Source organism: Sarcophilus harrisii, chromosome 1, assembly GCF_902635505.1.
Source record: "Sarcophilus harrisii chromosome 1, mSarHar1.11, whole genome shotgun sequence".
NCBI lineage: Eukaryota > Metazoa > Chordata > Mammalia > Dasyuromorphia > Dasyuridae > Sarcophilus > Sarcophilus harrisii.
This window is the reverse complement of record NC_045426.1, coordinates 320,419,024-320,445,124: the sequence shown is the minus strand read 5'-3', so window position 1 is coordinate 320,445,124 and position 26,101 is coordinate 320,419,024. Positions and strand designations below refer to the sequence as shown.

The 26,101-nt window shown below is 35.8% G+C and overlaps 1 protein-coding gene across 1 annotated transcript in view; it reads right to left on the bottom strand.

The window, feature by feature from the left end:
• FRMD3 (FERM domain containing 3) overlaps window positions 1-26,101 on the bottom strand; it is a 151,152-nt gene that overhangs the window by 19,701 nt on the left and 105,350 nt on the right. The window contains exons 7-11 of the mRNA XM_023497683.2: window positions 25,020-25,083; window positions 24,119-24,207; window positions 20,312-20,386; window positions 19,066-19,134; window positions 15,534-15,658 (exon numbers count right to left, since the gene is read on the bottom strand). Coding sequence (XP_023353451.1) covers window positions 15,534-15,658; window positions 19,066-19,134; window positions 20,312-20,386; window positions 24,119-24,207; window positions 25,020-25,083 — 422 coding nt within the window. The remainder of the gene's footprint in view (window positions 1-15,533; window positions 15,659-19,065; window positions 19,135-20,311; window positions 20,387-24,118; window positions 24,208-25,019; window positions 25,084-26,101) is intronic.

Below are 26,101 nucleotides of genomic sequence, written 5' to 3'. Positions count from 1 at the left end.
ATCCCATGAGACAATCTATATGAAAGAATGTTCAAATATCTAACCTATTATACAGATGCTGGGTAGTATTATCATCTTCATCATGCAGAGCATCAAAACACACACAGATTCCTAGAGCGTCAAATAGTTACTGTTTGGTTGTACCTTACATGTCTACAAAGCACCTTCGGAAATGGGTACTCACAACAAAATTATATTAAACTAAAATTAGGCAGAAAATAATTAAAATAGTGAAGGTAAGACCTGTCTAGACTAATGTTGGAAAGTCATTTACTCTTAGAACTCTTCTATAAAAATATTTTCAAATCATCATTGGAAGATTCATGTACATTCTACCTACATTCATGAAGATCTAGGGACAGGGATGGGGTCTATGGCTTCCTGTGGAATAAGGAATTCCTACCAATGAAGGTAATTATATTCTGAATTAGGTTTTTTTTACCTTTGTTTGATCACATTCTAGGAACACATTAAAATTTTTTCAGACACAAATTTTACAGATCAGAAAACTGAGCACTTAGGTAGTGATGGAGCCAGATTATGGATCCAATTATGGATCTTCTGAAAATATCCAGGTGACACAGGAGAAAGAACACTGTCCAGAGACTGAGCTTTAGAGATAACTGCCAATTAGTCAATTAAGAAGTATTCAAGAACCCATTAGGTACTGGTGCTATGCCTAGAGTTGAAATTTAAGTGTGGGATGCACAATTATAAAGTATGGAAAATCTTTAGTAAGTTGACACTTTTCCTGGAGGGAATTAAAGGGAAGGATACACTTAAGTTCCATTTCCTCACAGAGTCTGTTTTCCTGACTTCTGACAGGTAGCAAGAGCTTTCCACTGATTTCTGGAGACTGGGAATATCAGCAGCAAGCAATGTGTTTTGCTTGAAGCCATTAGAAATAATTTCTCAAATTATAATGAGTCCATTATAAAAATTGCTTTGCCTGACAAAGAAAGTGTTCTGCTAGTACTGCTCTTCCTTTAAAGGAAGTATTTTACATGGAACTCCAATGATCCTTAAGGCAGAGATTGAGAAAGGATATTTTTCACTTCTCACCAAAAAAAAAAAAATCAAATGTTCAGTTCCTAGATGTGCTCTGAAGAATGCTAAGAAGACAATAGCTCTATTTGGCCAGAGAAGATTGTGAATTCTTTGAGGGCAGGTTAAATCTGATTTTTAAATTTGCTTTTTCCCCTCTTCCAACACTTATCATCATGCCTCAGAGATAACTGATACTCAACAAATGCTACAGAAATGAATGAATTAGAAGCAATAGTTCACATTTTTACTTCCTAAAAATTATTAAAGCTGCCTAAAGTATTAGCTAAATTGCAAAGTGGATAAAATGCCCAGGTTGGAGTCAGGAAGATATCTTCCCAAGTTAAAATCTGGCCTCAAAAACAAGCAATGTGGCCCTGGGCAAATAATTGAACTCTATTTGCTTCAGTTTCCTCATCTGTAAAATGAGTTGAGTAGGAAATAGCAAACCGCTCTAGTATCTTTTCTAAGAAAACCCCAAATAGGCTCATGAATAGATGGACACAATTAAAATACTGAACAAACAATTCAAGTATCATGGGCTTCTCTAGGAGGTAAAAGTTTCTTCTTAACTAAATGGTCTTCACAAAATGTCTGGATGACTCCTTGTCAAGTATACTATTAACAGGAGTCATATTCAATTACAAGTCAGACAAAAATCAAGGGTTCTTAACCTGGGGTCTGTGAACCTTTATTTTAAAATATATTTTTTCTAACTATATTTCAATAAAATTCATTTTCTTTATAACTTTATGTATTTTATTTTAAACATTTTAAAACATCATTCCGAGAAAAGGCCCATAGGTTCACCAGACCACCAATGGGATGTGACAGAAAAAGGTTAAGAATCCCTGGAACTTAGGGTCTCTGAGGTCCCTTCAAATCTAGTGATCTCTCCCATTTCTGTGCCTTTGTTGAAAGTCTCACATTCTTAGAATGCACTCTCTCTCCCTATATTATCTTCTCTTCCTTTAAGAAGCAAGTCAAGCACCATCTGAATAAAGTCTTTCCTTATTCCAAACCTCTTCCCATACTACCTCACCTTTATCTACTTTATTATTTTATTTATTAACTTTATATTTATTTGTGCATTATATACTCATAGATACATGATACATTTGTTGTTCCTTCCTTTCCCTTTCCTTCCATCAGGCTTCTTTCAAATAGACATTATTTCATTCTTTGTACTCCTATCCCCAAATATCCTGCATAAGGCCTGGCACACAGTACTTCCTAAGTGCTTCCTAATTGACTGATTCCACAAATTTGTGGTATGATTCATGGAGAAACAGCTCTTTCTAAACATCTTTATTTTTTAAGTAATCCATATTAATCTCTAGGATATCCTCTATTTGCACACAGTTTCAGTTTTAAATTATCCTAAGAATCAGAGCAAATAGCAGATGGCAGAATGACATCCCAAAACAATATAATGCTGTGCTTTCTTCTCTGAAATTGAATGTAGATTCCTTAAGCAAAGGATTCCTACCTGAGAGCAGCAGTATGCCCTAAGGGAAGAGGATAAAATTGTACCTCCACCCTTCTTCAACAGGTTCAGATACATTAAAATACCTATATCCTCAAAGTCAATTTCTATCTTATAGCACAGCAAACAATGGAAATCTATCTTGAAAACTTAATTTCAGAACAAAATGGCAGACTTCAAGGGATGTGGCACATCACTGAGGTGGGCAACTCTTTCCAACAGTGCAGATTATCACCCAAGCCAAGTCATATATATTTTCCAATAAATCTCCGACAGATGACCTACCCAATATGTTCAAGGCCATCTTCTAAATCTTACTATAATTCATGGACATCATTAGACTATTAGGATTGTCCATGTACTTTCCCCATTCTTTCCAAATGACTGGACCACCTCTTTTTCCTGATTATATATTTCCCCTTGTATTCTTCATACCTTTCCATCTCCAATCAGACAAATCTTCAGTCTAAGTATCATTTGTTCATGGAATCATGATGTCATAAATCTACAGGACAACAGAGGTCACCTGACCACAACCCCTATTTTACAGAGGAGGATACTGAGGTTCATGGACATGAACTAATTTATTCACATTCACCCACGTAGCAATTATTAGAGGCAAGATTGAAGCCAAGGTCTTTGATTCTCAAATCAAGGATAAGTACAAAGAATGAAATAATCTCTACTTGCAACAAGCCTGGTGGAAGGAGAGGGAAAGGAAGGAACAACAGATATATTCTACTATATCATGTTGAACTCCTGTTTAAATAAACTTTCAAATCAAGGACTAGGTCATAGCATTGTAACTGCCTCTAGAATTTTAAGAAAAGGAGTGAACTACAAGTATAATCAATGATGTATATGTGTTATTCTCAAGTTTTTGCTTGCTTCAGTTTTATTATGGTATCTAGACCATAACCATTAAACAAAGAGGAAATAATTCACTCAAAGGCTTGTGAAGTATCCAGATCAAACTTTACAACAAAATAGAAAGAGTACAGCAACCAGAAACAATTTCTCTGGAGGCTTGGTACTATGTAGAACTCTAAAAATCTAAGAACCTCCTCATATTTGATTTGCTCTCACAAATTATTGATTCACAGGAAAGATATAACTAAGCAGTCTGTTTTAAACACAGTAAAACCCTGGGAATGTGTTTAATGTTCAAAAACAATATTTTTAATAAGTCATTACCTCATGGCATTCAGCCAAAATTTTGAATTAGAATTTATAAATTAGTGTCAAAAAATAAAAAAGGAAAGAAACAATGAAAAATTTCAGAGAGTCGATAACAAATTGGCACCATCACTTTGCAGGAAATATTATTCCATTCCTCATTTAGAAAACTTCATTCTTTATATACCTTCTATGTAGAGCATATTGATATAACCACTAGGAAGTATTTGGAACTCATTAAGACAAATCCTTGCCTCACAGAGTAGCCTAATATATTATAAATATAGAGAAAGTTCACTGATTTTTCAAAAAACTTAAAAATTACTAGAGGCTGTAGAAAGAACATCATGAGGTATTCTTAGTTTATTTGTTTGGGATTTTTTGCTCGTTTCTTTTTTTTTTTTTTTTTTTTTGGTTTGAGTTTATGGTTTGGTGTTTTGTAGCTCCATTCTTTTGGAGGGTTAGTTTTGGAATCAGGAAAACCTAAGTTCAATATACTCAGTGTATAACCACTGGCAAGGTGCTTCATTTGTCTGACCCTCAGTTTCCTCATATGTAAAATGGGGCCAACAATATTTGTCTGTATTATTCATCTCACAAGACTATAGAAATGACTATTTGAGCTCATGTTTGTTAAACAGAACACCTTGAAAACTTGAAGCATTATATAATTGCCAGTTATTATGATTATAAAATTGACAAAAGGCAGATAAGTTATTTGCTTAGAGTTTAAATACTAAATCATCAATTAAAAAGGATTAAAACTTTTGATTTTTTTTTACTTTCTGTAAAGAATTCACTAAAAAATATATGAAGAAGCCTTGATAAACCACAATTCTGGAGTTCTGAAAATGAAGAATGACATCCATCTATGGTCAGAGAGGAAATGAACTAAACATGCAGAATGAGTCACATATTTTTGGCCCAAGCTAAGGTAGAATTTCTTTTGCTTAAATATGCATATGTGTTACAAGGGTTTTGTTTTTCTTTTTTTTTTACAGAGGAGGAGAGAGATGGAAGTGAAAGAAAACTAATATTTGTTAATTGAAAAAATTAATTCCATTCAATAAATATCAGGTACTCACTCTGAGTAGGTTACTCTGCTAGGAGCTGGGAATAAAAGGATAATAAAGGACACAATACCTGCTATCAACCCAAAGAATTTTAAAATGTCAGCTAGAAATAGGTATAATGTTTTCCCATTTTTCATGAACACTCTTTGGAAATTTTAAATTTTGAATTAGGAGACTGCCTACCCATCACTGGCCAGCTGAACCAAATATTCTCTTATATGTCAGTACTTAGAAAAATATAGCTACTTTGTGGGATATAGCATTGTGTGATGTCACACAAAAGCTGATTCTAGAAAAAAGAAATGACAAACTGTCCTTGACAGTACCAATTAAAACAGCCTCTTTTGTTTCCCATGTTTGCATGCTCAACAACAAATCTCTTCCTTTTGTCCTTCTCTATAGGGTGCATTTGTTTTCTCATCAATTCTGCTTTATTATTTTGCTGCCTGAGGTTATAGCAGATGAGACATTTTTCTTTTAACCAAGAGAAGTGAAAATGAATTGCAAAAGCAGATGGAATTCCTAATCCTTTTCTCTTACTTTCCACCAGCTCTGTAGACAATAACTAGAAGAAGTGAGCAGCTATTTGAATCCACAGGAATGAGAACGAGCACATTTGGTCAGTCAGTCACTCTTCTCTGTGATGGTCAATACACCAAGTACCCACAATTTGCTACTCTCTAGAGGTGACCTAGGACCTACCAATATTGTTCTGTACCTAAATCTTGAGAGCTCATCCTTTTGATGAAAGTGGGGTTCGAAGGACAAATCAAAGCAATTTTCCTCTGTGTAAAGAAATGGCAAATACTTTGCAAGAGGAGAACAGCTAGATAAATTGTGTTCATGGTACATGAATATAATGAAATATTATTGCAACACGTGACTAATAAAAAGAATTCAGAGAAGCAGGGAAAAACAGATACCAAGAGAAGAGTTGAGAAAAATGTATTATCCTTCCTTCTTCATTGTGATTATAGGTATGAAATATTACATATACTATCAGAATCAATTGATATCAGGGTTTTTTTTCTTTTTTCTTAAAAAAACTATGTTACAAGGGTTGGCTCACTCATTTGACTCAGAGTGAAGAGACATTACAAAGGATGAAGTTAAAAAATGATTTTTTAAAAAATGCTACCCTACAAGGTAATAAGTAACTTTCATTTAGAAACTATGATAGCCTTAACTCTTCTCAGCAATACAGTGATCCAAGACAATTCCAATAGACTTGGGGTAGAAAATGCTATCTATATCCAGAGAAATAACTATGGAGACTGAATATGGAGCAAAACATGCCACTTTCACCCTTTTTTGTTTCTATTTTCTTTCTCATGGTTTTTCACCTTTTTTGTTTGCTTTTTCTTTCTTGTGGTTTTTCCCTTTTGTTCTAATATGAAAATATGTTTAAAATGATCTACAAGTATAATCTATGTCAGATTGTTGTCTTGAGGAAGGAAGAGTTAAAGAAAGGAGAAAAAATTGAAGACTCAAAATCTTACAAAAATGAATGTTGAAAACTATCTTTACATGTAATTGGAAAAATAAACTACTTTTAAGTGTCATTCAGGTAGGAGTAAAAGGACTGTCTTGTTCCACTCAGGGTTTAGTTGAGGTGAAATAAAAACAAATTTGAATCAGAGGCATCATCAGGATTGGATCTCAATCTGTTCTGTAATACATAAGTAGGGATAGAGGAATTGGAGGAGAGGAGTTAATCTAGCGTTGGGGTTTGGAAGGGCATGAGCATAGATGAGACAAAGGGACTAGAACGTCAAGAGAACATGTTTGAGTGTGGAAAGCAAGAAAAAATAAAGTCAGCCTGAGAAAGTACTGAGGATAGAGGTCACAGTGAAAAAAGGGAAAAGTCACAAGATAAGATGGAAGTTATGATCAAATAGGGGAATGTCACAATTTTTCATCACAGAAACAGGTCACAAGGGTTATAGAGATACATACATAGGACGTGACTAATCCTTTGGGTCTTAGGGTGAAATGGAGAATTAAGTCACAGGAACTACCCGTATTGCTGTATTATCTGCCTAATGCTATGTTCAAGGAAGCTTCAGGTTAAAAGAAAGGTACTTGGTGGGACTTCCATTTCAATAAATAAGTAAAATAAAAGAAGCAAAGGCCCTTTAAAATAGGAAAACTTTCATTTCACATTCTTTTTTACACTGACTGCCATTAATTTTTAATACTTGACTGGTTTTATAAAATTCATAAAAAGGGCAAGAATCCAACAACTTACTGTGGACTTGTATATTCTGTTTTATCCTTAAACCTGTCAGTATAAAAAATGGCATATACTGGAATCTCCTTTTTTTGCTTTATAAGGTAGTTGGAGATGGATCCAACAGTTTATATAAGTGAAAGTTTAAAATAATAATAACAACCTATATTTATAAAGCACTTATTGTATGCCAATGACTATGCTAAGCACTTAACATTTATTATCTCATTTGATCCTCACAATTTGACTCTCACAATCCTACCTAGCAGAGAAGTGCTATTATTAGTCTTCTCATTTACAGATAAAGAAACTGAACAGAAATTAAGTGACTTGCCCAGAATCATGGAGCTAGTGTCTAAAGCTTCATTTGAAATCAAGTCTTCTGTATCCAAGCCCAGCCTTCAAATCATTGTTTCAAGAATCACAACTTTTGACAAACTATGTAAATTTCATAAGGCAAGTCCACATGAATATAATTTCAGTGACCTTCCATTTTGGTGATTCTCAAAAACCTCTAGAAAATCTATAAAAGAAAAATGATTGTCAAAGGAAAACCAAAGGTTGCGGAAAATAAGATTACATAAAGTTTAGGATCTCAATGAGTAATTTTGAGGTTGCTGTTAAGAAATTTGGATAAGGATGGTACAAAGACATCCCTCAAACCACCTCCATGAATACCAAAACTGTGGTTATCATGACTCATCATGAATTATAAGAGTGAAAAACCAAAGATATTTACAACAGCAAAGTTAACCACATTATTTAAACAGATACTATCAACACATATTTTACACATCTGGATTGTGAATATGGTTAGGATTAAAGCACATTTTTTAAAAAAAATAATATCCAATGTCCATTCCATCTATATATAGGATAAAATGTGAGGCCAATGGCTTACTTGTAAGATGTACTCAGTTTTACCAGTAGGCATTCTACTCAGGAATATTCTGAAACCAACTGGTCAAGTATCTCTCTGAGATTCCTTCCTCTGTTTTTATTTCACACCTGGACAAATAGAAATGGTTCCTATTGCTATGCTACAATGATTTTATAGGATGATAGATCTAGATTTGGAATCCAACCTCCTCACTGAAAGGAGGAAAAACCCCAGTAAGATTGAATGACTTTTTCAAAAAGGTATGTAACTTGCCCAGTGTCACATAGATAATAAGTGACAGGATCTTGAGCCCAGTTTCTCTATAGTTAATGCTTTCCCCCCCACTATATCATACTCCCTGACCATTTTCTCTGCTACTCATTTCCCATCTCATTCTTTTTTGACCCATCACATAACAAGATAGAGTTTCAAAGAATTTTAGCTTTAGAAGGGATTTCAGAGGTTATGTCATCTAAGATGTGTCCCAAAAGGGATTTCTTCTGTAGTGTCTCCAAGAAATGTTCATCTAGTCTCTGTCTAAAGTCTCTGGCAGTAGAGGAGACACACGTCTTCCTCGTACTGTTCTAATTGTCAGGGTAGCTAGGTAGAGCAATGGCTTGAATGTCAGTAAAACTTGAGTTCAAATTCAACTTAGATAGTGGTTAGTTATGTAATCCTGGGCAAGTCACTTAACCCTATGAGTTGGAAAAGTAAATGGCAAACCACTCCAATATTTTTGCCAAAAAGACCTAAATGAAATCACAAAGAGTCAGACATAACTGAATAACAATTGTCAGAGAGTCCTTCCATCTACTGGGCTAAAATCTGCTTCCCTGTGACAATAAATTATGTCAGAACCACAGGTGGAAAAGGGTATGGCTTCTGAAATTCTGTGAGCTTTTGCCTCATGAGAAGCAATATTTACCATAAGTTGATGAAATCTTCACTATTTCCAAATGAAATGAAAATGGTAGAGGTAGAGCCACATACTAAATGTCATAACATTCTGGAAACTCAAAAAAATTGCTGTTTCCAAGGGATAATAATTTACTGATGTATTTACTTTTTCTCCAGCCCCTGGTTTGTTTGGGAAAATATGGGGCATGATCCCTTGTCTAGAAGCCAAGCAAAATAATTTATTCTCCTCACAGAGGAAACAATGCCTATTGCAGCTGCTTACACTTACAATCCCTTCTGGCTTAGCTCCTGTGTCTTAAGGACCGGAAATCTAAATGACTTCATGAGACATTTGAAAGACATATTTTTTCACCCCAGCAGAGCCCTTATATACCAGAACCTCTGTTAAGGTAATTTATTATTGACATCCCAGCACAGCTGCAAGGTGCCAACATAAACAGAAGGTGGAATTGTGGACATTTTCTATGATTAAATGTATCACAGTAATAAGATAAAATTCCTCTATACAGGTGTATGAGCAATTAGGTAATTAGAACTATGCACCTAAAGTGAACTATTTCTCACTTAATGAACTCAACTAGAAATACCATAACTGCAACTTTTCCAAAGTGACAGATTTTTCCTCAATTCTCCTAACTGTGGTTTCATTAGAATCCCTGTTTTGGTTAATAACAAGGATAGGATCTCATCTAAACCATTTTTCCCAAGGTTGAACATAATGTTTTTGTTTCTATTAATAATCATTTGAACACTCTCTGAATATACGCCAGCATTGTCAGAGATAGTTAACTTTTGCCCTAATACATGTAGAAGCAATTCCCAATAAACTCTTGGAAATGGTGCTGACAATAGTTAAAAATCATATAGTACTTAAGGTCTGAAAGGGACTTTACAAATCTTATCACGTTTCTGTCTTAAAACCAAACTGTAACACTGATGTCATTATTAGCCCATTACAGATGTAATGATTGCTCATGTTACACCCCCTTACTTTCTCCAAATTATGACTTATATTCTAGAACCTGAATTGATGGTAGCTTAATTCAGTTGAGTAAATGAATGTAAAGAATCCTCTTATCTTTCTCCTGCTCCATTGGCAAATTATATCAAGCTATCAATACCCTGGACATGAGGGCAATTTGGAGAAGATAAAAGGTTATGGGGCAACTAAGGAGTTGGGCCTTCAATCAGGAAGACCTAAATTCAAATCTGCCCTCAGATCTGCCCTGAACAAGTCACTTACCCCTATTTGCCCCAGTTTCCTCATCTGTAAAATGAACTGGAGAAAGAAAGAGCAAGTCACTCCAATAGTTCTGCGAAGAAAACCCCAAATGGGAACACAAAGAGTTGGACACAACAAATAATTCAACAGCAACAAGAAGTAGTAACAAGAGCACCAGTTACACAGATAAGTCAATTTAAGTTTAAAAAGTAAGGACCCTACAGTAGGAAAACCTGAGTTCAAATCCAGCCTTAAGACAGTTACTATTATCTTGTGTAAATCACTTAACCTCAGGTTACTCCACTATAAAATGGGGGTAATAATAACCTACCTTGCAGGGTTGTTATTGGATCAAGGAGGTAATATTTGTAAAAATGCACTTAGCACAGTGCCCAGCACATAGTAGGCTCTATGGAAATGATTTCCCTCTCCCTCACCTTCTCCCTAGTGGTAAGAATCATTTCCACACACAAACTGAAGCACACTGCATTTAGTTAACTGATCTGGTTATGCTGAATTAGCAGTATACAGGAATGAAATGCTGTATAGAGGCAAACTGCATGGTAAATGCCAATTTTTTTAAAATAAATAAAACATGCTTCAGTTGCAGAAGAATGGAATGCTTGTATTCCTTACATAATAGTTACTACTTATAAAATCTCCACTGCCCCTCTTCTTTCTGAATGGTATAAAGTGCTCTTATGCAAACTGAGTATCACCAAGTACCATGATCCAGAATTCCTGAGATTACCCAGAATGAAAGCACAAAGGAGACCACAGCTTACAAAAAAATTATAAAGTTAACAGTAGATTCTCAGAGCATTCTGGAGCAAGATAATACACAGCCTTTATCCCTTTGCTCAAAGAGTACATGAAATCCTCAATTCCCAAGAGTGGTGACAAGGGAAAGTGTCTGATGCAAATTTTTTGCCTTTCTCCTCAGTAATTTATTGGTGTAATGATGAATTCTGAGTTTTTAGTTGACTAATGTTGAAATGAAAAAATTAGAAAGGAGATGCTCTATGTCAAGTCAAGGACTCCTGCCCATAATATCACCATCCACAGCAGCTGTATCCCTGTCAGGAGATATAAAGGAATGACTCAAAGTATAGAGGAAGACACAAATACAATCATTTGGAGAAATTTAAGAGACAACAGCACTGAAATGGTATAATCAGGTAACAAGCTTTTATTAAGTACCTACTCTGTACCAGCATACCATGTGCTGGAGACGCAAGTACAAACAATGTCAGTCCCTTCTCTCCAGGAGTCTCCACTCTAAAAGGATGTATAAAACTACAATAGTCTGTATTGCACAAACATTCTAAATCCTAGTTTATGCAAGGTTGTAGAAAAAATCAGGCTGCTCCATCGGATTTGTAAATGCCTCCTACTCCTTGGTTGTCTGAGATCTGGACGGAGAATCCAGCTATAGCTTAACAGAACCTTAAGGGAAAATGGCTGGAATAAAATGGCCAAGAAATGACTTCCCATCACAAGAAATTATGAACATCAAAAGTTCAAAAAAACATGGGAAGATTTATATGAAATGATGGAGTATGAAGTAATCAAACAATGATGAAAATGACATAAATGGGAAGAATGAAAAAAATAGTTAAACTGGACACATAAGAATATTATTGACTCAACTTCAAAGAAGAGATTTTTAGAAATGTACCTTATCCTTCCTTGCCAAGTTAGGCATTATGAGTGTGGAATATTGCATCTACTAAAATGCTAGGATTATATGTTGGTTAGTTCTGCTTAACTGTCCCCTTTCCCTTTCATTCTTTCATGTAGCTCTTTGGGGGAGGGAATGTGATAATGAAGGAAACATAAAAGAAAAATTAATGAATAAAAAATTATATGCCAAGTGTTGGAAATACAAACACAAAAGTGGGACATCCCCCGCTCTCAAGAAGCTCACATTCTTTCTAGGGAAGAAAAGAGTTCAGCAGCAGGGCAGATGGTAAATTTAGTGTCCTCCACCTTAACAGAAGGATTACAGTTGCTGGTGCCCCGTTCATCTGAAATGGTATGAACATCCAAGAGGGGAAAAGGAAAGAGGATAAAACATAATTGACTTTGCAAAGACACTGATATAGCTCAAGTGAATACCACAAAAATTCCCTGGAAGGTAGTAGAGAGTAGTGAAGAGCATATTGGATTTCTGGAGTAAAAAAGCTTCTAATTCCAGCCCTGCCACCTGCTACTTGTGTGGCCTTTGGTGACTCACTTAATCTTTCTAGCAGTTAATTTCTCTGACTTCAGTTTTTTCTTCTATGAGGGAATGGACTATATGACTTCTAAGACATGAACCAGCTCAATAACTATGATCTCATAAGTCTAGGAACCAAGGGAAGATGAGGGACAAACTTTGATTATGCCAGATTTGGGAGAGAGAAGAGGACCTGTTCTTCATTTGAACCTTCAAGCACTGAGACAGACAAAATCAGTGAAGCATGGGGATCTAGCAACTCAAAATCCAAACAACTCTGTGCAGCTCTCAGGCTGTCAGAGACTTGACTGATGATGGAATGCAAGCAACTGCATCTTATTTGTGAATGGCACTGGAATTATTTTAAAGTCCCTGAAAAGGGAAAATGCAACTGTGCCCAGCTCACCTGTTGTATGCAAGGGATGGGGAAAAGCGGTCAGGACAAAGCAGGACTAACAAGGAGGAAGGCAACATATATATGCAAAATAATATCCTCAAATGTTTGCATATCCTTTTCAAGAAATTGCTTCAAAAGCAATGTATTTTATGATTCCAAACATACCCTCAAAACAATGCCCCAAATTTAGCAAAAAAATAGTGTCCAGAACTTAGGAGGAAATTGAATATGTGATGGTAAAACAAATATAATGGAATACTATAAGAAAGTACAAATGAGAAATTTCAGAGAAACATAGAAAGATTTATATGAACTTATACACAGAAAATTAAGCAGAACTAAGAGGATAAGAAACAAAATGACAACAATAGTATCAAATAAAACATTAAAAGGCACTGAATTCTGATTAAAATTTGACCCAGGGAGAACTAATGATGATAATATACCTCCCTCTTCTCAATAACAAAAGTTGGGGAAACACAGTAAATGATGATTACCTTTATCCTTAGACTAGACTACTGTTAATTGACAATTGAAAATTCTCAATTTTACTCATCTTTGCCATTACAATCCTAATCTTACAACCAAATAGAGAACATGCCATTCTTACAATAGAATAACAGTAATCATTTAGAGTAAAAAACCAAGCCATTTATATATATATATATATATATATATATATATATATATCAATCATGTATCTATGTATCTTCTTAAAAGTGATTTCTAAAAACATCATGTTTCTCCTCACAATTCTCACAATTTTTTCTTTCCTGCCAAGCTCCAAACCTCAGGTTTCAAGTTGTAAGAAATTCTCAACTGAAGCTCACCTCATTTCTAATTCCCTCTGATCCCAGTATCCTAGCAACTTTAAAGAGTTATCAAAACTTTCTTGTTGCTTAGTGGTATCTATAACCTGATTTTATTCCTTCAATTTGACAGGGCCAAACTGAGAATTAATCTCCCCCCAAGCCTATCTTATGGAAAAAAGCCATCTTGCACATTTTCTCAGAAGTCTAGATAAATTAATTACCACTTAAAGCCATGAGGGCTACTCTAGGTGCCAGTGCCCTGCATTGCCATCTCCTGGCAATTAAGAGAGAAAGAAGAGTCTGATTAATAGGCAATGACTATTACCAAATCCAGGCAGATAGTGTAGAACAGTGGTTCTCAAAATTTTGTTCTCATTATCTTTATACTTTTAAAAATTATTAAGGATCTGTCCAAAGAGTTTTTGTTTATGTGGATTATATTTATAATTATTTAGCATAGTAGAAAACCAATTTTGAATTTGTTGGCCCTCTGAAAGGGTTTCAGAGACCTCCAGGATTCACTAGACCACATTTTGAGAACCATTAGTCTAGATTAAACATTCTTAAACATTATCAAGAATATGGTTAATTCTTGAAATAAAAGTCTATAAAGGCAAAGAATAACATGATATATTAAGTTCATTGCTTATTTTATGTTTTCTCATTTCTATTTTCTTTGAATTGTTGAGGTATTTTAAATTTTTTTCCATTTTTCCATTTACCTAGAAATATGAAGATATACTATTTCTTCAGACTAAAACCCTTTCCATATTTTCCCCTTTTTTAGATAGCAGAAACAACAAAGTCTAAGACCTTCCTCTGAAATGAAGTAAAAGTAATTAACTCTTTTCTAGATAGGAAGATTGCCTTACCATACATACACATGGAAGGACTGGCACCATGACTCACCTGGAGAAATTGTCTCTTACCTTTTGAAATTCAAGGTTAAGAGAGTAATTACCAGAAGAAACTCTTAAGGGAAAATGACCGTAAAGAAAATGAGTGGTGACAATTTTGGAATGTTAACTTCAAACTGAATTTTAACATAATGTTGTAATCTTTTCCTTGATCAAGACATATAAATGTTACTTAAAATCATGTTATGGCAGAGAAAGCTGGACTCTCTCTCTCTCTCTCTCTGTCTTTTTCTCTTTCATAAAAATGGCATGTGTTAAATAAAAATTGTTTCTAAGAGACTTGATTCTAAATCACAAATGACATGATTTGTATTAATTTTTCTTCAGTGGTTTTTTTTTTAAAGTATGCGCCTGTATCAAGATTTTTTTCACCCAGAGCACTAGGCATGATAATGAGACAGGAAGCAAAAGTAATGTGAAAAACATAAACAAATTCAACATAGTCCTCTTTTTTCCCCCTAGCATCTTTTGGTTTGATGGAAGAGGAAGGACTAATTAGAAAGCTAAGGTATTTTTAGTTGAAATTGGTAGAGCTGCAATTGTGAAAAGGAAATGGAAGTTTATAATAACAATTTTAAAAGGATCAAATGAAAAGAATGACTAAAACAACAAGTAATAAATAGCAGAGAAGTTAGTATCAATAAGGGCCCATCAAAGTAGCTGGCAAAATAGTATAATTATTCAAACAGATATGTAATCTAATAAAACAATTTTAAAATCTGAAAGATATAATTTTATATAATAAAAACTCAGCAACATCAATATTTAATATTATATAATAAATTTATGTTACAATTTTTTATCATACCAGTAATTTTTATGCCACCCAATTTTGAAAATTTTACCTTGATAACTCTTCTCAGGAAGAACAAGTAGAGAAACTTGACTATTTTAATCTCACTCAGAAATGTAATGATGATAAATGGATTACTAAAAGCACCAAAATTACAGGTCTATTGTGAACTTCTAATACTGGTATATGAAATGGAACAGGGATACCTGTCTTTTTAGTTGTTGATTTGTTTGGATTTATGATTACTATCTGAAAACTCCCTCTGTTGATAAAAATGAATATATGTCTAAAACTTAAATTCACAAAGAACTGCCAAAGGGACTTTCCCAGGATCCCACACAAAGATGTTGTCAGAAATAGGACTTACCACCATCCAAAGGAACCTCCTCTTCCTGTTCACTGGGAGAAGGCAAAAGTGGCTGCAAGGGTTCCATGTTGATGATGAGCTGTTTATTTAAGGAGTGAAAACTCTTGCTCTGGGTAATGTTGGCTCTGAAAGTATAACAGAAAGAATTGGTTTCCAAGAATCATTTCAAATACTTATCCAGAAATACTAGAATGTTGGTCTAGTGAAGGTCCAACAAACATCCATTATAGTTAAAGGGATGGGTTGGGGTTTTTTTCCAGAAGCAATGTGTGGTTGTTAGATTTGGATTACAAGGAAAGTTGAGCACTGCAAAAATTGATGTATTTAAATTTTAATGCTAGAGAAAACTTTTGAGAGTGTTTTGGACAGCAAAGAGGTCAAATCTGTCAATACTTAAAGAAATTAATTCAAGCTTTTCATTAGAAGATTAAATACTGCAGCTGAAGCTTTAATACTTTAACTACATAATGAAAAAGATTCTAATATTGGAAAAAAACTAGAGGAAAAGATGGTTAGATAGTGTCATGGAAACAATGATCACGAACCTGGATAGACTGTGATAATGAATACAGGAAGACTTGGCATGCTATGGGGTCACATGGAGTCATCCATGGAGTCACAAAGAATCAGACGATTGATGAACAAAACTTGATTACTGGCACTCAGACCTTATTTTTCATATTTGAAGTACTCTTTTTTACAAATCCACTAGTTAACTGGAGTCCATGCAACATAATATAATAAATTGCATTTTCTAGTCTTTGTAATTAAGTGCAGACATGCTGGCTGCATCACTCTAGAGATTGGAAGGGTAAAAAAAGATCTGTTCCATCAAATGAATACTAGGTCATCTGAAATTAGGCAAGGTACAGGAAACAAACTAAGGCATCCAGATAAAGAGACAACACCCATGATCTGTAGTGGAGAGCTTTCTCTGTATTGCCAGACATCCTTATCATGCTGAATGTTTCACGTGGCCCACTTCCGAATCATTTTTTCAACTGGCCAGTCTACTTACCCAAACTATATATTCTGTTCTGGAAAGGAAATCCCATTAATTAGTGAACACAGTGACAGACAGCTGGCTGGAAAACTAAGCAGGTGGCTTAGCTAAGAACATCTGCTTGCAGCTGTAATGACTGCTTATCCACTCTGCCACAGGTTGGCCAGCCAGCTGTGCTGTGACTGACAATGATTTTCTCCAGGGGAAACTCCTTGCAGATGCCTGCTTTTCCTGTTTTGTGTCAAATCAGGAGACAGCCACAGTCTGGCAAATTTGAGATGAATAAATGTACTAATGGAGCCAACTACTTATTTCTCAGGATACGAATTTCCATTAACAGAAAATTCCTGAAGACTGGGAAGTGAGGATTATGTAATTGAGAATGGGTTCCCTTTTCAATTTCTCATTTTTTTTTCTCTAATTCCTATGTCTAGTTCCAGACTGGCCAAAACAGAAATGAATGCTATTTACATTCAATCTAAAACAATCAGGACTCAAATAATGATCCTGAGGGTCTTTCTCTCCCAGACTTATTCATTCATTCATTTAGACTAGATGAGATTATTTTTGCCTCAATTGCTACCTAGCCTTAATCACTGAATGGGTGCAGCCTCAGTCAAATTGAAATTTGTTAAAGACTTAGCTTAAAAAGGCCAAAGTCTCCCATTTCATCCATAGCCATCACCAGTCGTCCTGATGTATATTTGTTTATTGGACCCAGATGGCTCTGGAAGGGAAAAGGAGGCAGGTGACCTTGCACAGCCATCCCTCATTTAAATCATTAAATTGCATTAAATCATGCAATAAATCACTTGCATGTCATGGCATTACCTCCCTGAGGTTATGTACCTTTTTGAGAATGAAGGACAAACATTCTCAAACTATCTTCTCTGTCTTAAATATTTAAGGAGACTGGTGCTCACCTAATTACAATTTACCTACCTTGCAATATAATGAGGATCAAATAATATTCTCATTTGGCCTTAAGAATCTCTAGAGATTGACCTGAAGAGGAGCTTGCTGTTTAGACCTTACTTTGATTTAGAGCATTCCATTACTCTTCTCTTCTTTGCCCACCTTTATCCATATAATTAATGAAATACCTATTATCAGCCCTAATCTTGGAAGATCTCTGGTTATACAAGTTTTCCTAGAATAGGCTAATGTGTGAATTGATTATGCTTCATCCTCACAGTCAATCTGGGGGAAGAAGGGAGGAGGGAAAGAATCATGGGCTGCTTTGTAATTCATATATAAAATATATTTCTGGGGCATAATCATTGCTACTGTGACAGCTGAATTCAATTGAAACTTATGAAACAATATTCAGAGAAATTATAACTATATTCCAATAATAGTTTCTAGGTTTCTTGTTTCATCCCAAGAAATGGTTACAATGAAATGGCTATTTAATAGATCAAATGAAATAATATCACTCACCAAGTAATTATTAAGCTCTCTACTATGTGCCAAACATAATACTAGATACTGCAGACACAAATATAAAATAAAAGTCCCTGCCCTCAAGGGAACTTACTTGTAGAGCCAGATCTCTTCTCGGGGTGGCATGAAATGGTTTTGATTAGGTATCATAATTTCTGGTTCCTTACACTGTCATCATATAACACTTGTCTACCCAAAAAATCTTCTAGCCCAAGTTGCCCCTTAATCTTCTAATCAAATTTCAGAAGCCCCCAAACTTATAATTGTCTAGATTCCTAAATTCCTAGGGCATTGTCTAGAGAAGGAGTATCAAAAACAGTCCCCTTCCCACTAGATTAAAATATTATTGGCAAATATTTAACAAAATATAGGAAATATAATAAAGTATAGATAATGTTCGATTGTGGTTTTCCAAGTAAACGTGTCTGGCAGATTGTTGTTCAGTTATTTCGGTCTTTTTGGATCCTTCTGTGACCCCATTTGGGGTTTCCTTGGCAAAAATGTTGAAACGGTTTGCCATTTTCTTTTCTAGTTCATTTATAAATGAGGAAACTAGGCAAACAGGGGTAAGTTGCCCAGGATCACACAGCTAGTAAGTAACTGAGACTGGATTTGAACTTGGGAAGATGAGTTTTCCTGATTTTATATCCACCCCTTTATCTGCTGCACCACTTAACTGCACTTTCGTATAATTGAATGACTCCCATTTCTGAGTTTGATACCAATGACACTGAGAGGTGAATTTCCTAGAGTCCACAGTCACAGATATGACACAAACATGAATATATGACATGATATGACTGACTCTTTACCACTCTGCCTCTCCCTGCTTAATGATCAATCTATCTATAAAATCAAAAGAGAAATCATACCTGCCTTCAAGGAGCTTACTTATAGGGATGGGGGAGGAATTTGTAGAATAAAACACTTACAGAGATCACTAAGACAAGAGAAATAATACTAACATATACATTTGGGGGTATTAGAGAGAGAGGCAACTTCTGTCCAGTGTCCCCGGTAAATAATCAAGGCAGTTTTTCTTGAAAAGAAGTTATACAGGATACCTAGGAGAAGGTCCCCACTTACCTGTGAACCTCAGGAGGATCCCTCTGGATTTTGGAACTCGCCTCCACTACCTCTTTGGCAACTCTGCCACTATTAAAAAGAGAAAGAAAAGGAAAGAAAAAAATGAAAGAAACTAAATACTACACACACACACAGAGAGAAATAATACCTTTCCTGAGGTCAAGAAAAAAGACAGAAATATTGTTAAGGGAAAAAAATTAGGTTTAAGGGATTAACTTTCCTGGCAATATGCTTGCCTCTGTTTGACGTGACCCTTCCTCCTGCCCCACAGTCTCCCTACCCCCTATCCTACGCCTTTTTTAAGAAGCTTACATAGCTAGAATCTTCCTTTGTTGTAAGCTTCCAGCTTCCCTAAATCATTCCTAGGCACCCATCTTCTGTGACATCACAGGTAAGAAAACAATCAGCTGTAACTGAGCCACTGACCTCTACAAAACATACTCCCCATACTTTGGAATCTTTGAGCAAAGCCATTGTGTGGGATAGCTCAGGGCAGAGCTGGAGTGGCCATTGAGATTCGGACATAGCCAGCATGGCAAAGTGTCTCTTGCCTGAATCTTCAATGGCTTTCTTCCTCCTCTTCCCAGCTAGGCCTGAAGGTCACTCCACCCCCATCCTAGATATCTGGTCCCTTATAAAGAACCAGTCATCATAACTCTGTATATCCTTGTCCCTTCTTTCCTTAAACACCCCCACCCACATCCAGATGGGTATCTAAAGTTAAGGGATTCCTCTTATATGAGGTAAAATGCACCTGAAATTTTGAAAGGTCTATTGCTTTTATCATCACTTTCATTCACTTATATGGAAATCCTTTGGAGGTAACTCATCACTTTCCCTCCACCACTACCCCCAAAAGAAAAAAAAAAATTACAATGGACTGGAACAGGAAACAATTTTCTTCTTTTTCTTCTTCTTTCTTTTCCTATGATTCTGTGCTTTAAGCTTTTCAAACCATTTTTCTCCAAAAGAGTAACTTACTCTGAAGTTCAAGAGTATTACATGAACAACAACAAAAAAAGACATTGAAATGGAAGGAAATCAGTTTTCAAAATAAGTTAAGTCACACAGCTAGTAACTGAAATTGAAATGGTGGAAAGTGAATGGTTGGTAGTTGAAAGCACTAGCAACCCCCAGGTACTAAAAAACAGGACACAATACACTTACTTTCACAAAGTGACATCAATTTTGACATTACTTCTTCACAAAAAGGGGTTAGAAAGTCCAAGCCTCTTCAACTACCTACCTATATCGAAATCTACTGCCTTTAAAAAATATTTTGCTGCTTGACACCGTCTTGATCTGACTGGATTTTGCATACCTTAAAGAAAAGAACAGAATAGTCACCCCATTAGAAAGCCAACACTTCATATGATAGGATGATTGATCAGTGTCAATGGTGAAGAGATGCCTTTCCTTTTCATATCAGAAATTGAGGGAGAGAGTAGCTCATAGCACTGTTTGGTCTTCAGGGGGCATTTTATTCATTGAAATCAAATATATTAGCAGTGCAGCAAGCCACAATCTACAATCACATTTTTGATTTTTTCTCTAATGGGAAAATTAGAAAATTCCCTTCACTACAATCCCAATGAATGATAGCTCCTATTTTAACTATGGCTAAATCACCATGTCCCAGTACTCCCTGGTAGATGACTAGGGATACATGGAAAAATGGAGACCTAGCCAATTGCTAATTTAGTATGGATAAAAGTGAAATGTAAACAAGAGGTTTACACTCATCTCCCAACACAACTAAAATACAGACTGGTCTGACACTTCCCATTATTTATTGTTCACTTGTTTCAAGTATTGCCAACTTTTTATGACCCCAGTTGGGGTTTTCTTGAGAAGATAACTGGATGGCTTGCCATTTCCTTCTCTGGCTTATTTGATAGATAAGGAAACTAAGGCAAACAGAGTTAAGTGACTTACTCAGGGTCACATAGCTACTGAGTGTCTGAGGCCAGAACTTGGGAAGATGAATGTTCTTGACTCCAGATCTATGATCCACTACACCAGCTAAATGCCATCCACCTCTTCCTTCAGTTATGACATCCACAGAAAACACAATGAAGACACAAAAACTCTAACCTGTCAGGAGGCAATCACTTCTTCAGCTATACCATAAGACTGCTAAACACTTGGAAGAATTTTTATTAAAATTTATTAAAATCTGTGGTATAATGGAAAAGAGAGATAAATTTGGAGCCAGCACCAGTTCTGTTACTTATTATCTGGCAAAGTCATTTAATCTTTCTATGCCTCAATGTAAAATGAAGGGCTTGATTAAGTAGCATCTCAGAACCCTTCCAGTTCCAAATTTTGGATGCTACAATTCTACAGAGAAATTTGAAATGAGTGAAAGTATATATTCGAGCAGCTAAATGGCTCAGTAGATAAAGCATATGGGCTTGGAGTCAGGAAGACCTAAGTTCAAATCCAGTCTCAAACAACTTATGAGCCATGTGATCTTCAGCAATTCACTTAACACTGTTTGCCTCATCTATAAAATGAGCTGCAGGAAGAAATGTCAACCTATTCCAATATCCTTGCCAACAAGACCCCAACTGGGTCATGAAGAGTCAGACCTGAATGAAAAAACTGAATAACATAAACTGGTGCTGACCTTTGACACCTAATTTCTCCTTTTTTATCACTATATATGTTCTTTCTCTAAATTCTTTATTATTAGATCTCCAACTGCTATATTCATCCCATTAGAGCTGGCAGAGATGCTCCTGGTTCTCCCCACACACACTCCCAAAAGTTCACTCTATTGATGCTGGATTTAGTGCAGACAGCCAATCACTTAGCCCACTACAATTCAGACAGCCCAGGTCCAAGCACTCCAGCAACCTCAGCCCCCCAGGTATAAATGTGAGCTATGATGCCCACCACCCTAGTCTCCTTAAAGATACCCATTTTAAAGATGTTTTCTAAGTCTTGGAGATAAATAAATAAAGGTCTATTCCAATGTAATCCCAATGGACTTTGGACAGAAAATGCCATCTGCATCCAGAAGGATGAATTGAATGTAAAACCGTACATGCTATGTTTCTTTTCCTATCTCACAGCCTCCAATCAGAAACATTTTGCTTTTTGGAAAAGGAAGCATAAAAGGAAACAAAGTATAAACAGAAATTTTCTTTTTAAAAAGTTAGCCATATCAAAAATATATTATATTTTTGTTTTGTTTTTAATTTTCCTTCAGTTTCCAAGATATCCTTCCCCATCCAAACAGCCATCTCATCCCTGATAACAAAGAATAAAATATGTCAATTGAGTTCACCATTAAATGTTATGTCGCACACCCAGCTGCACAGAAAATGAATATATTTTCATGTTTCTTCTTTAGGGGAGGGAGGTTGTTTGTGAACACTATGCCATGCTGGGTTTCATTTTGTTGTGGAGGCTAAAATGAAAACTTTCTAATGTTAATGCTCTGCAGAGCTTGTCTCCTGTGTTGGAGATGGGAAACAAAAGCAAATTTACTTTCCCCACATTCCCTTGCTTTGCAGCAAATTCTGGTGCCAGGGCTTTCTAGCTGATCACTGGCCTCTCTCCAAGAATTTTTCCAAAGTACATTCATTTCTCAAAAGCACATCAGGAATTCTTAGTCACTAAATGCTGGTCTACACAATTCCCATCCAAGTAATGTTGAGCTGAAATGGGTAAACAACCTATACTCTTGATGATAGGGTTCAAGACTATGCTTTGTCATTCTTCAATAAACAGAAATAATAATTGATAATACCTGAAGAAGCAAAAGAGCCTCTCTATCTGTGAGGGTAAGGCAAAATATAGAGCACTGGCCTGGAAGTCAGAAAAACCTGAGTTCAAATCTCATCTCAGACACACTTATTAGCTGTAGACCTCTGAACAAATTGTTTTAACCTCTTTTCCCCTCTGCAAAATGGGAAATGTAGAAAAGAATCTATCTCATAGGGTTGTTATGATAATCAAATGAGATTTTATATATATATATATATATATATGTATATATATATATATATATATATATATATATATATATTTATCCACACAGGCTAAGTGACTAACAGAAATCAATGAATCTAGAAGTCAAATAGCATTAAGGTCTCCAGTTGCCTATTTTGCCACTAACACAAGTCATATATATGGATTTGCCTCTAAGCTCTGATATTCTTCTTGTTGTTTAGTCATTTCAGTCATGTCCAACTCTTCATGATCCTATTTGGGGTTTTCTTGGCAAAGATACTGGACTGGTTTCCCATTTCTTTCTCCAGCTCATTTTGCAGATACAGAAACCGAGGGTTAAATGACTGCCCAGAGTCACACAGCTAGTATTTGTCCAAGATTAAATTTGAATCACTCCAGGACTGGTGATCTAGCCATTATACCTCCTAGCTGCCTTGCCTCTAAGCTTACCTTCCATTTATTCTGTATGTATATTGTCTCCCTTATTAGAATGTTAAGTTCTTTGAGGACAGGGGCAATTTTTGCCTTTTGGTGGATCACACAGTGCCTGGCATATAGTAAAATCTTAATAAATGTTTGTTTATTGTGTGATTAGTCATCAGTTTTTTCAACCACAAAATTACTGAGTAAGATTAGGAGACCTTTAAGGTCATTTCTAGTTTTGACATTATATAGTAAATTCTAATTGGAACTACATAGCAACTACCAAAAAACATTTCAGAAAAAAAAATTTTATTATATGTGATAAAAGCAGAGGAGAAAATATGTGAATAAAGCAAAAAGATAGATAATCCCCCTGAATAAATTTTTTCCTGTGGTTCTGTTTTGCACACACACACACACACACACACACTCCTTACCTGGCCCCCAAATCCTCTCAACTCAGTTCTAAGACCAGAAAACCTTAGCTCAAGGACTGCTGTCTAAGGTATTATACCATGAAGGAAACTGCATGAAACACCTGTAGAACTTTTAATTCACTTGCAGATAGATGATCTTGAGTAGAGTATGATAAAGGAAATGATCACAGACAACATAAAGGCTTTGTAGATGCTTTTTTAACCACTAGCATCAAATGACAAAAATTGCTTACTTGTAAAAGGCCTGATTCTCCACTCCACACTTCCAGAGGTGTTTGCAAGCAGCCGGAGTTGAGGTGTGAAATGCCAACATGGCCTTTTTCTAATGAAAGAGAACAGAACAGGAATGAGCATAAGAAGAAGATTTTTATACACTCTGAAAAAATAAATTAGGAGTGTGAAGCACTCTCAAGACTGAATCTGGTTGCTCTTTTTTTTTAATTGAGAGTTCTCAAAAAAATTTTATCAACTTTTCAAAGCTATGCTAAAATCCCATGAGGGCTTTCCTCATCTTCCCATTTGTATTCCCCTTCTCCATAACTTTGTATTCATCTATGTATGCATATTGCATCCCCTGCCAGTAGAATAAGAGTTCCTCGAGGATAGGGGTTATTTTGTTTTGATTTTGGTAATCCCTCCCCACCAATGACTATAAAACATGCCTTTCACATGGTAGACACTTAAGAATTCCTTACTGAATTAAATCTGATATTGCTTTGACCCAAACTTGGCTGTGTGACCCCAGGCAAGTCATGTAACCTCTAAGTATTTCAGGAACTCTCTTAGACAATAAATTGCCTAGAAGATGTCAAAATACATGGGTAGAGGGAATGTCCTTATTCTGGGAGCTCCCCATACCAATGAAATCCTAAATTTAGGCCCTGTCCCAACCTTGGATAGTACCCCCATATAACAAGCAGGTGTTAAAAAGTTGTTACCTATTTCCACAGAAGAGCAATGACAATATCTAGTCTTTTTCTTTCCCAATTGTTTTCAGCGTATCATTCCCATATAAGTCACTAATTCCAGAATCATGGACTCCACTGCATTACAATGCTATAGTTACATTTTTAGGTTTTGCTATGAATTACAGATAAAAGGGAAAAACAGATGGTAAGAAAAATAATATCTGACCTCCTTCTGAGAGCCAATCACATAGAATGTCTTCCCTTCATACTTCAATTTGCAGACATCCGGCCTAGGGAAAGAAAATCTCTTTGGGTAAGGAGAAAAAAATGGCCATTAACAAGGGTAAGTGGCTTTCCTGTAGGAATCTGGCTGCCTCACAAATGCCAAACAGGTCACTCTGAAACAAGATATCATCTTATTATCAGTGAAGACCTGATAAGCAGTGAAAAAAGAGAAAGGGTATTACATAGTAATTTTCTTCCTGAGAGAGTTCCAAGACAGCTCAAAATTACCTAGTTGTTCCATTTTTCCATTATATATGAGCCAGCATCCTTTAGAGGATTGAAGGACATTATGTACATTGCCCCCCCAAAAATGTTTTGGTCCAGACCTGTGATTTCATCAGTGTGAAGAACCCCTCCATTGATGCAAATCAGCAAATCAGTAACTCTTCTGTAACTTAGTGTCTTAGAGATGCCTAGGGCACTGAGAAGTTAAGTGTTCAGGGTCACGCAGCCATGGATCAGAGGCAGGATATGAATCCAGGTCTTCCTGGCTGAGATCAAGCCTTTTATTCATCGTGCCTCTATTAACAATTAGATAAAAATTTATTTATGGCTCTATTTGATGAAGTGGAAAAAATAGTCATTTCAAGTTGCAGTAAATAAAATAATATGGCGTCTGGCACTCTCTTCTCTCTCCCTCCTTCCCTCCTTCCCTCCTTCCCATCTCTCTCTCTGTCTTTTTGTCTGTCTGACTCTGTCTCTGTCTCTCTGTGGGTCTCTCTGTCTCTCTCTGTGTTTCTGTCTCTCTGTGTCTCTGTCTCTCTATCTCTGTCACACACACACACACACACACACACACACACACCCCACACACTTGAAAGGCCAACCATACATCCATTCATTTCTGTCCTCCATCTTTATGGAGAAATTATTTACATTTTCACCAAAATGGAAGCACAGCAATGCGTGGTAAAATGATATTAAACCAATGATTTCCATATCATTTGGAATGGTTATTTCACTCAAATTTTCTTGAAAATCTAGCCTTAATTTAACCTAAAATGGGAAAGTGGTTATGAAAAA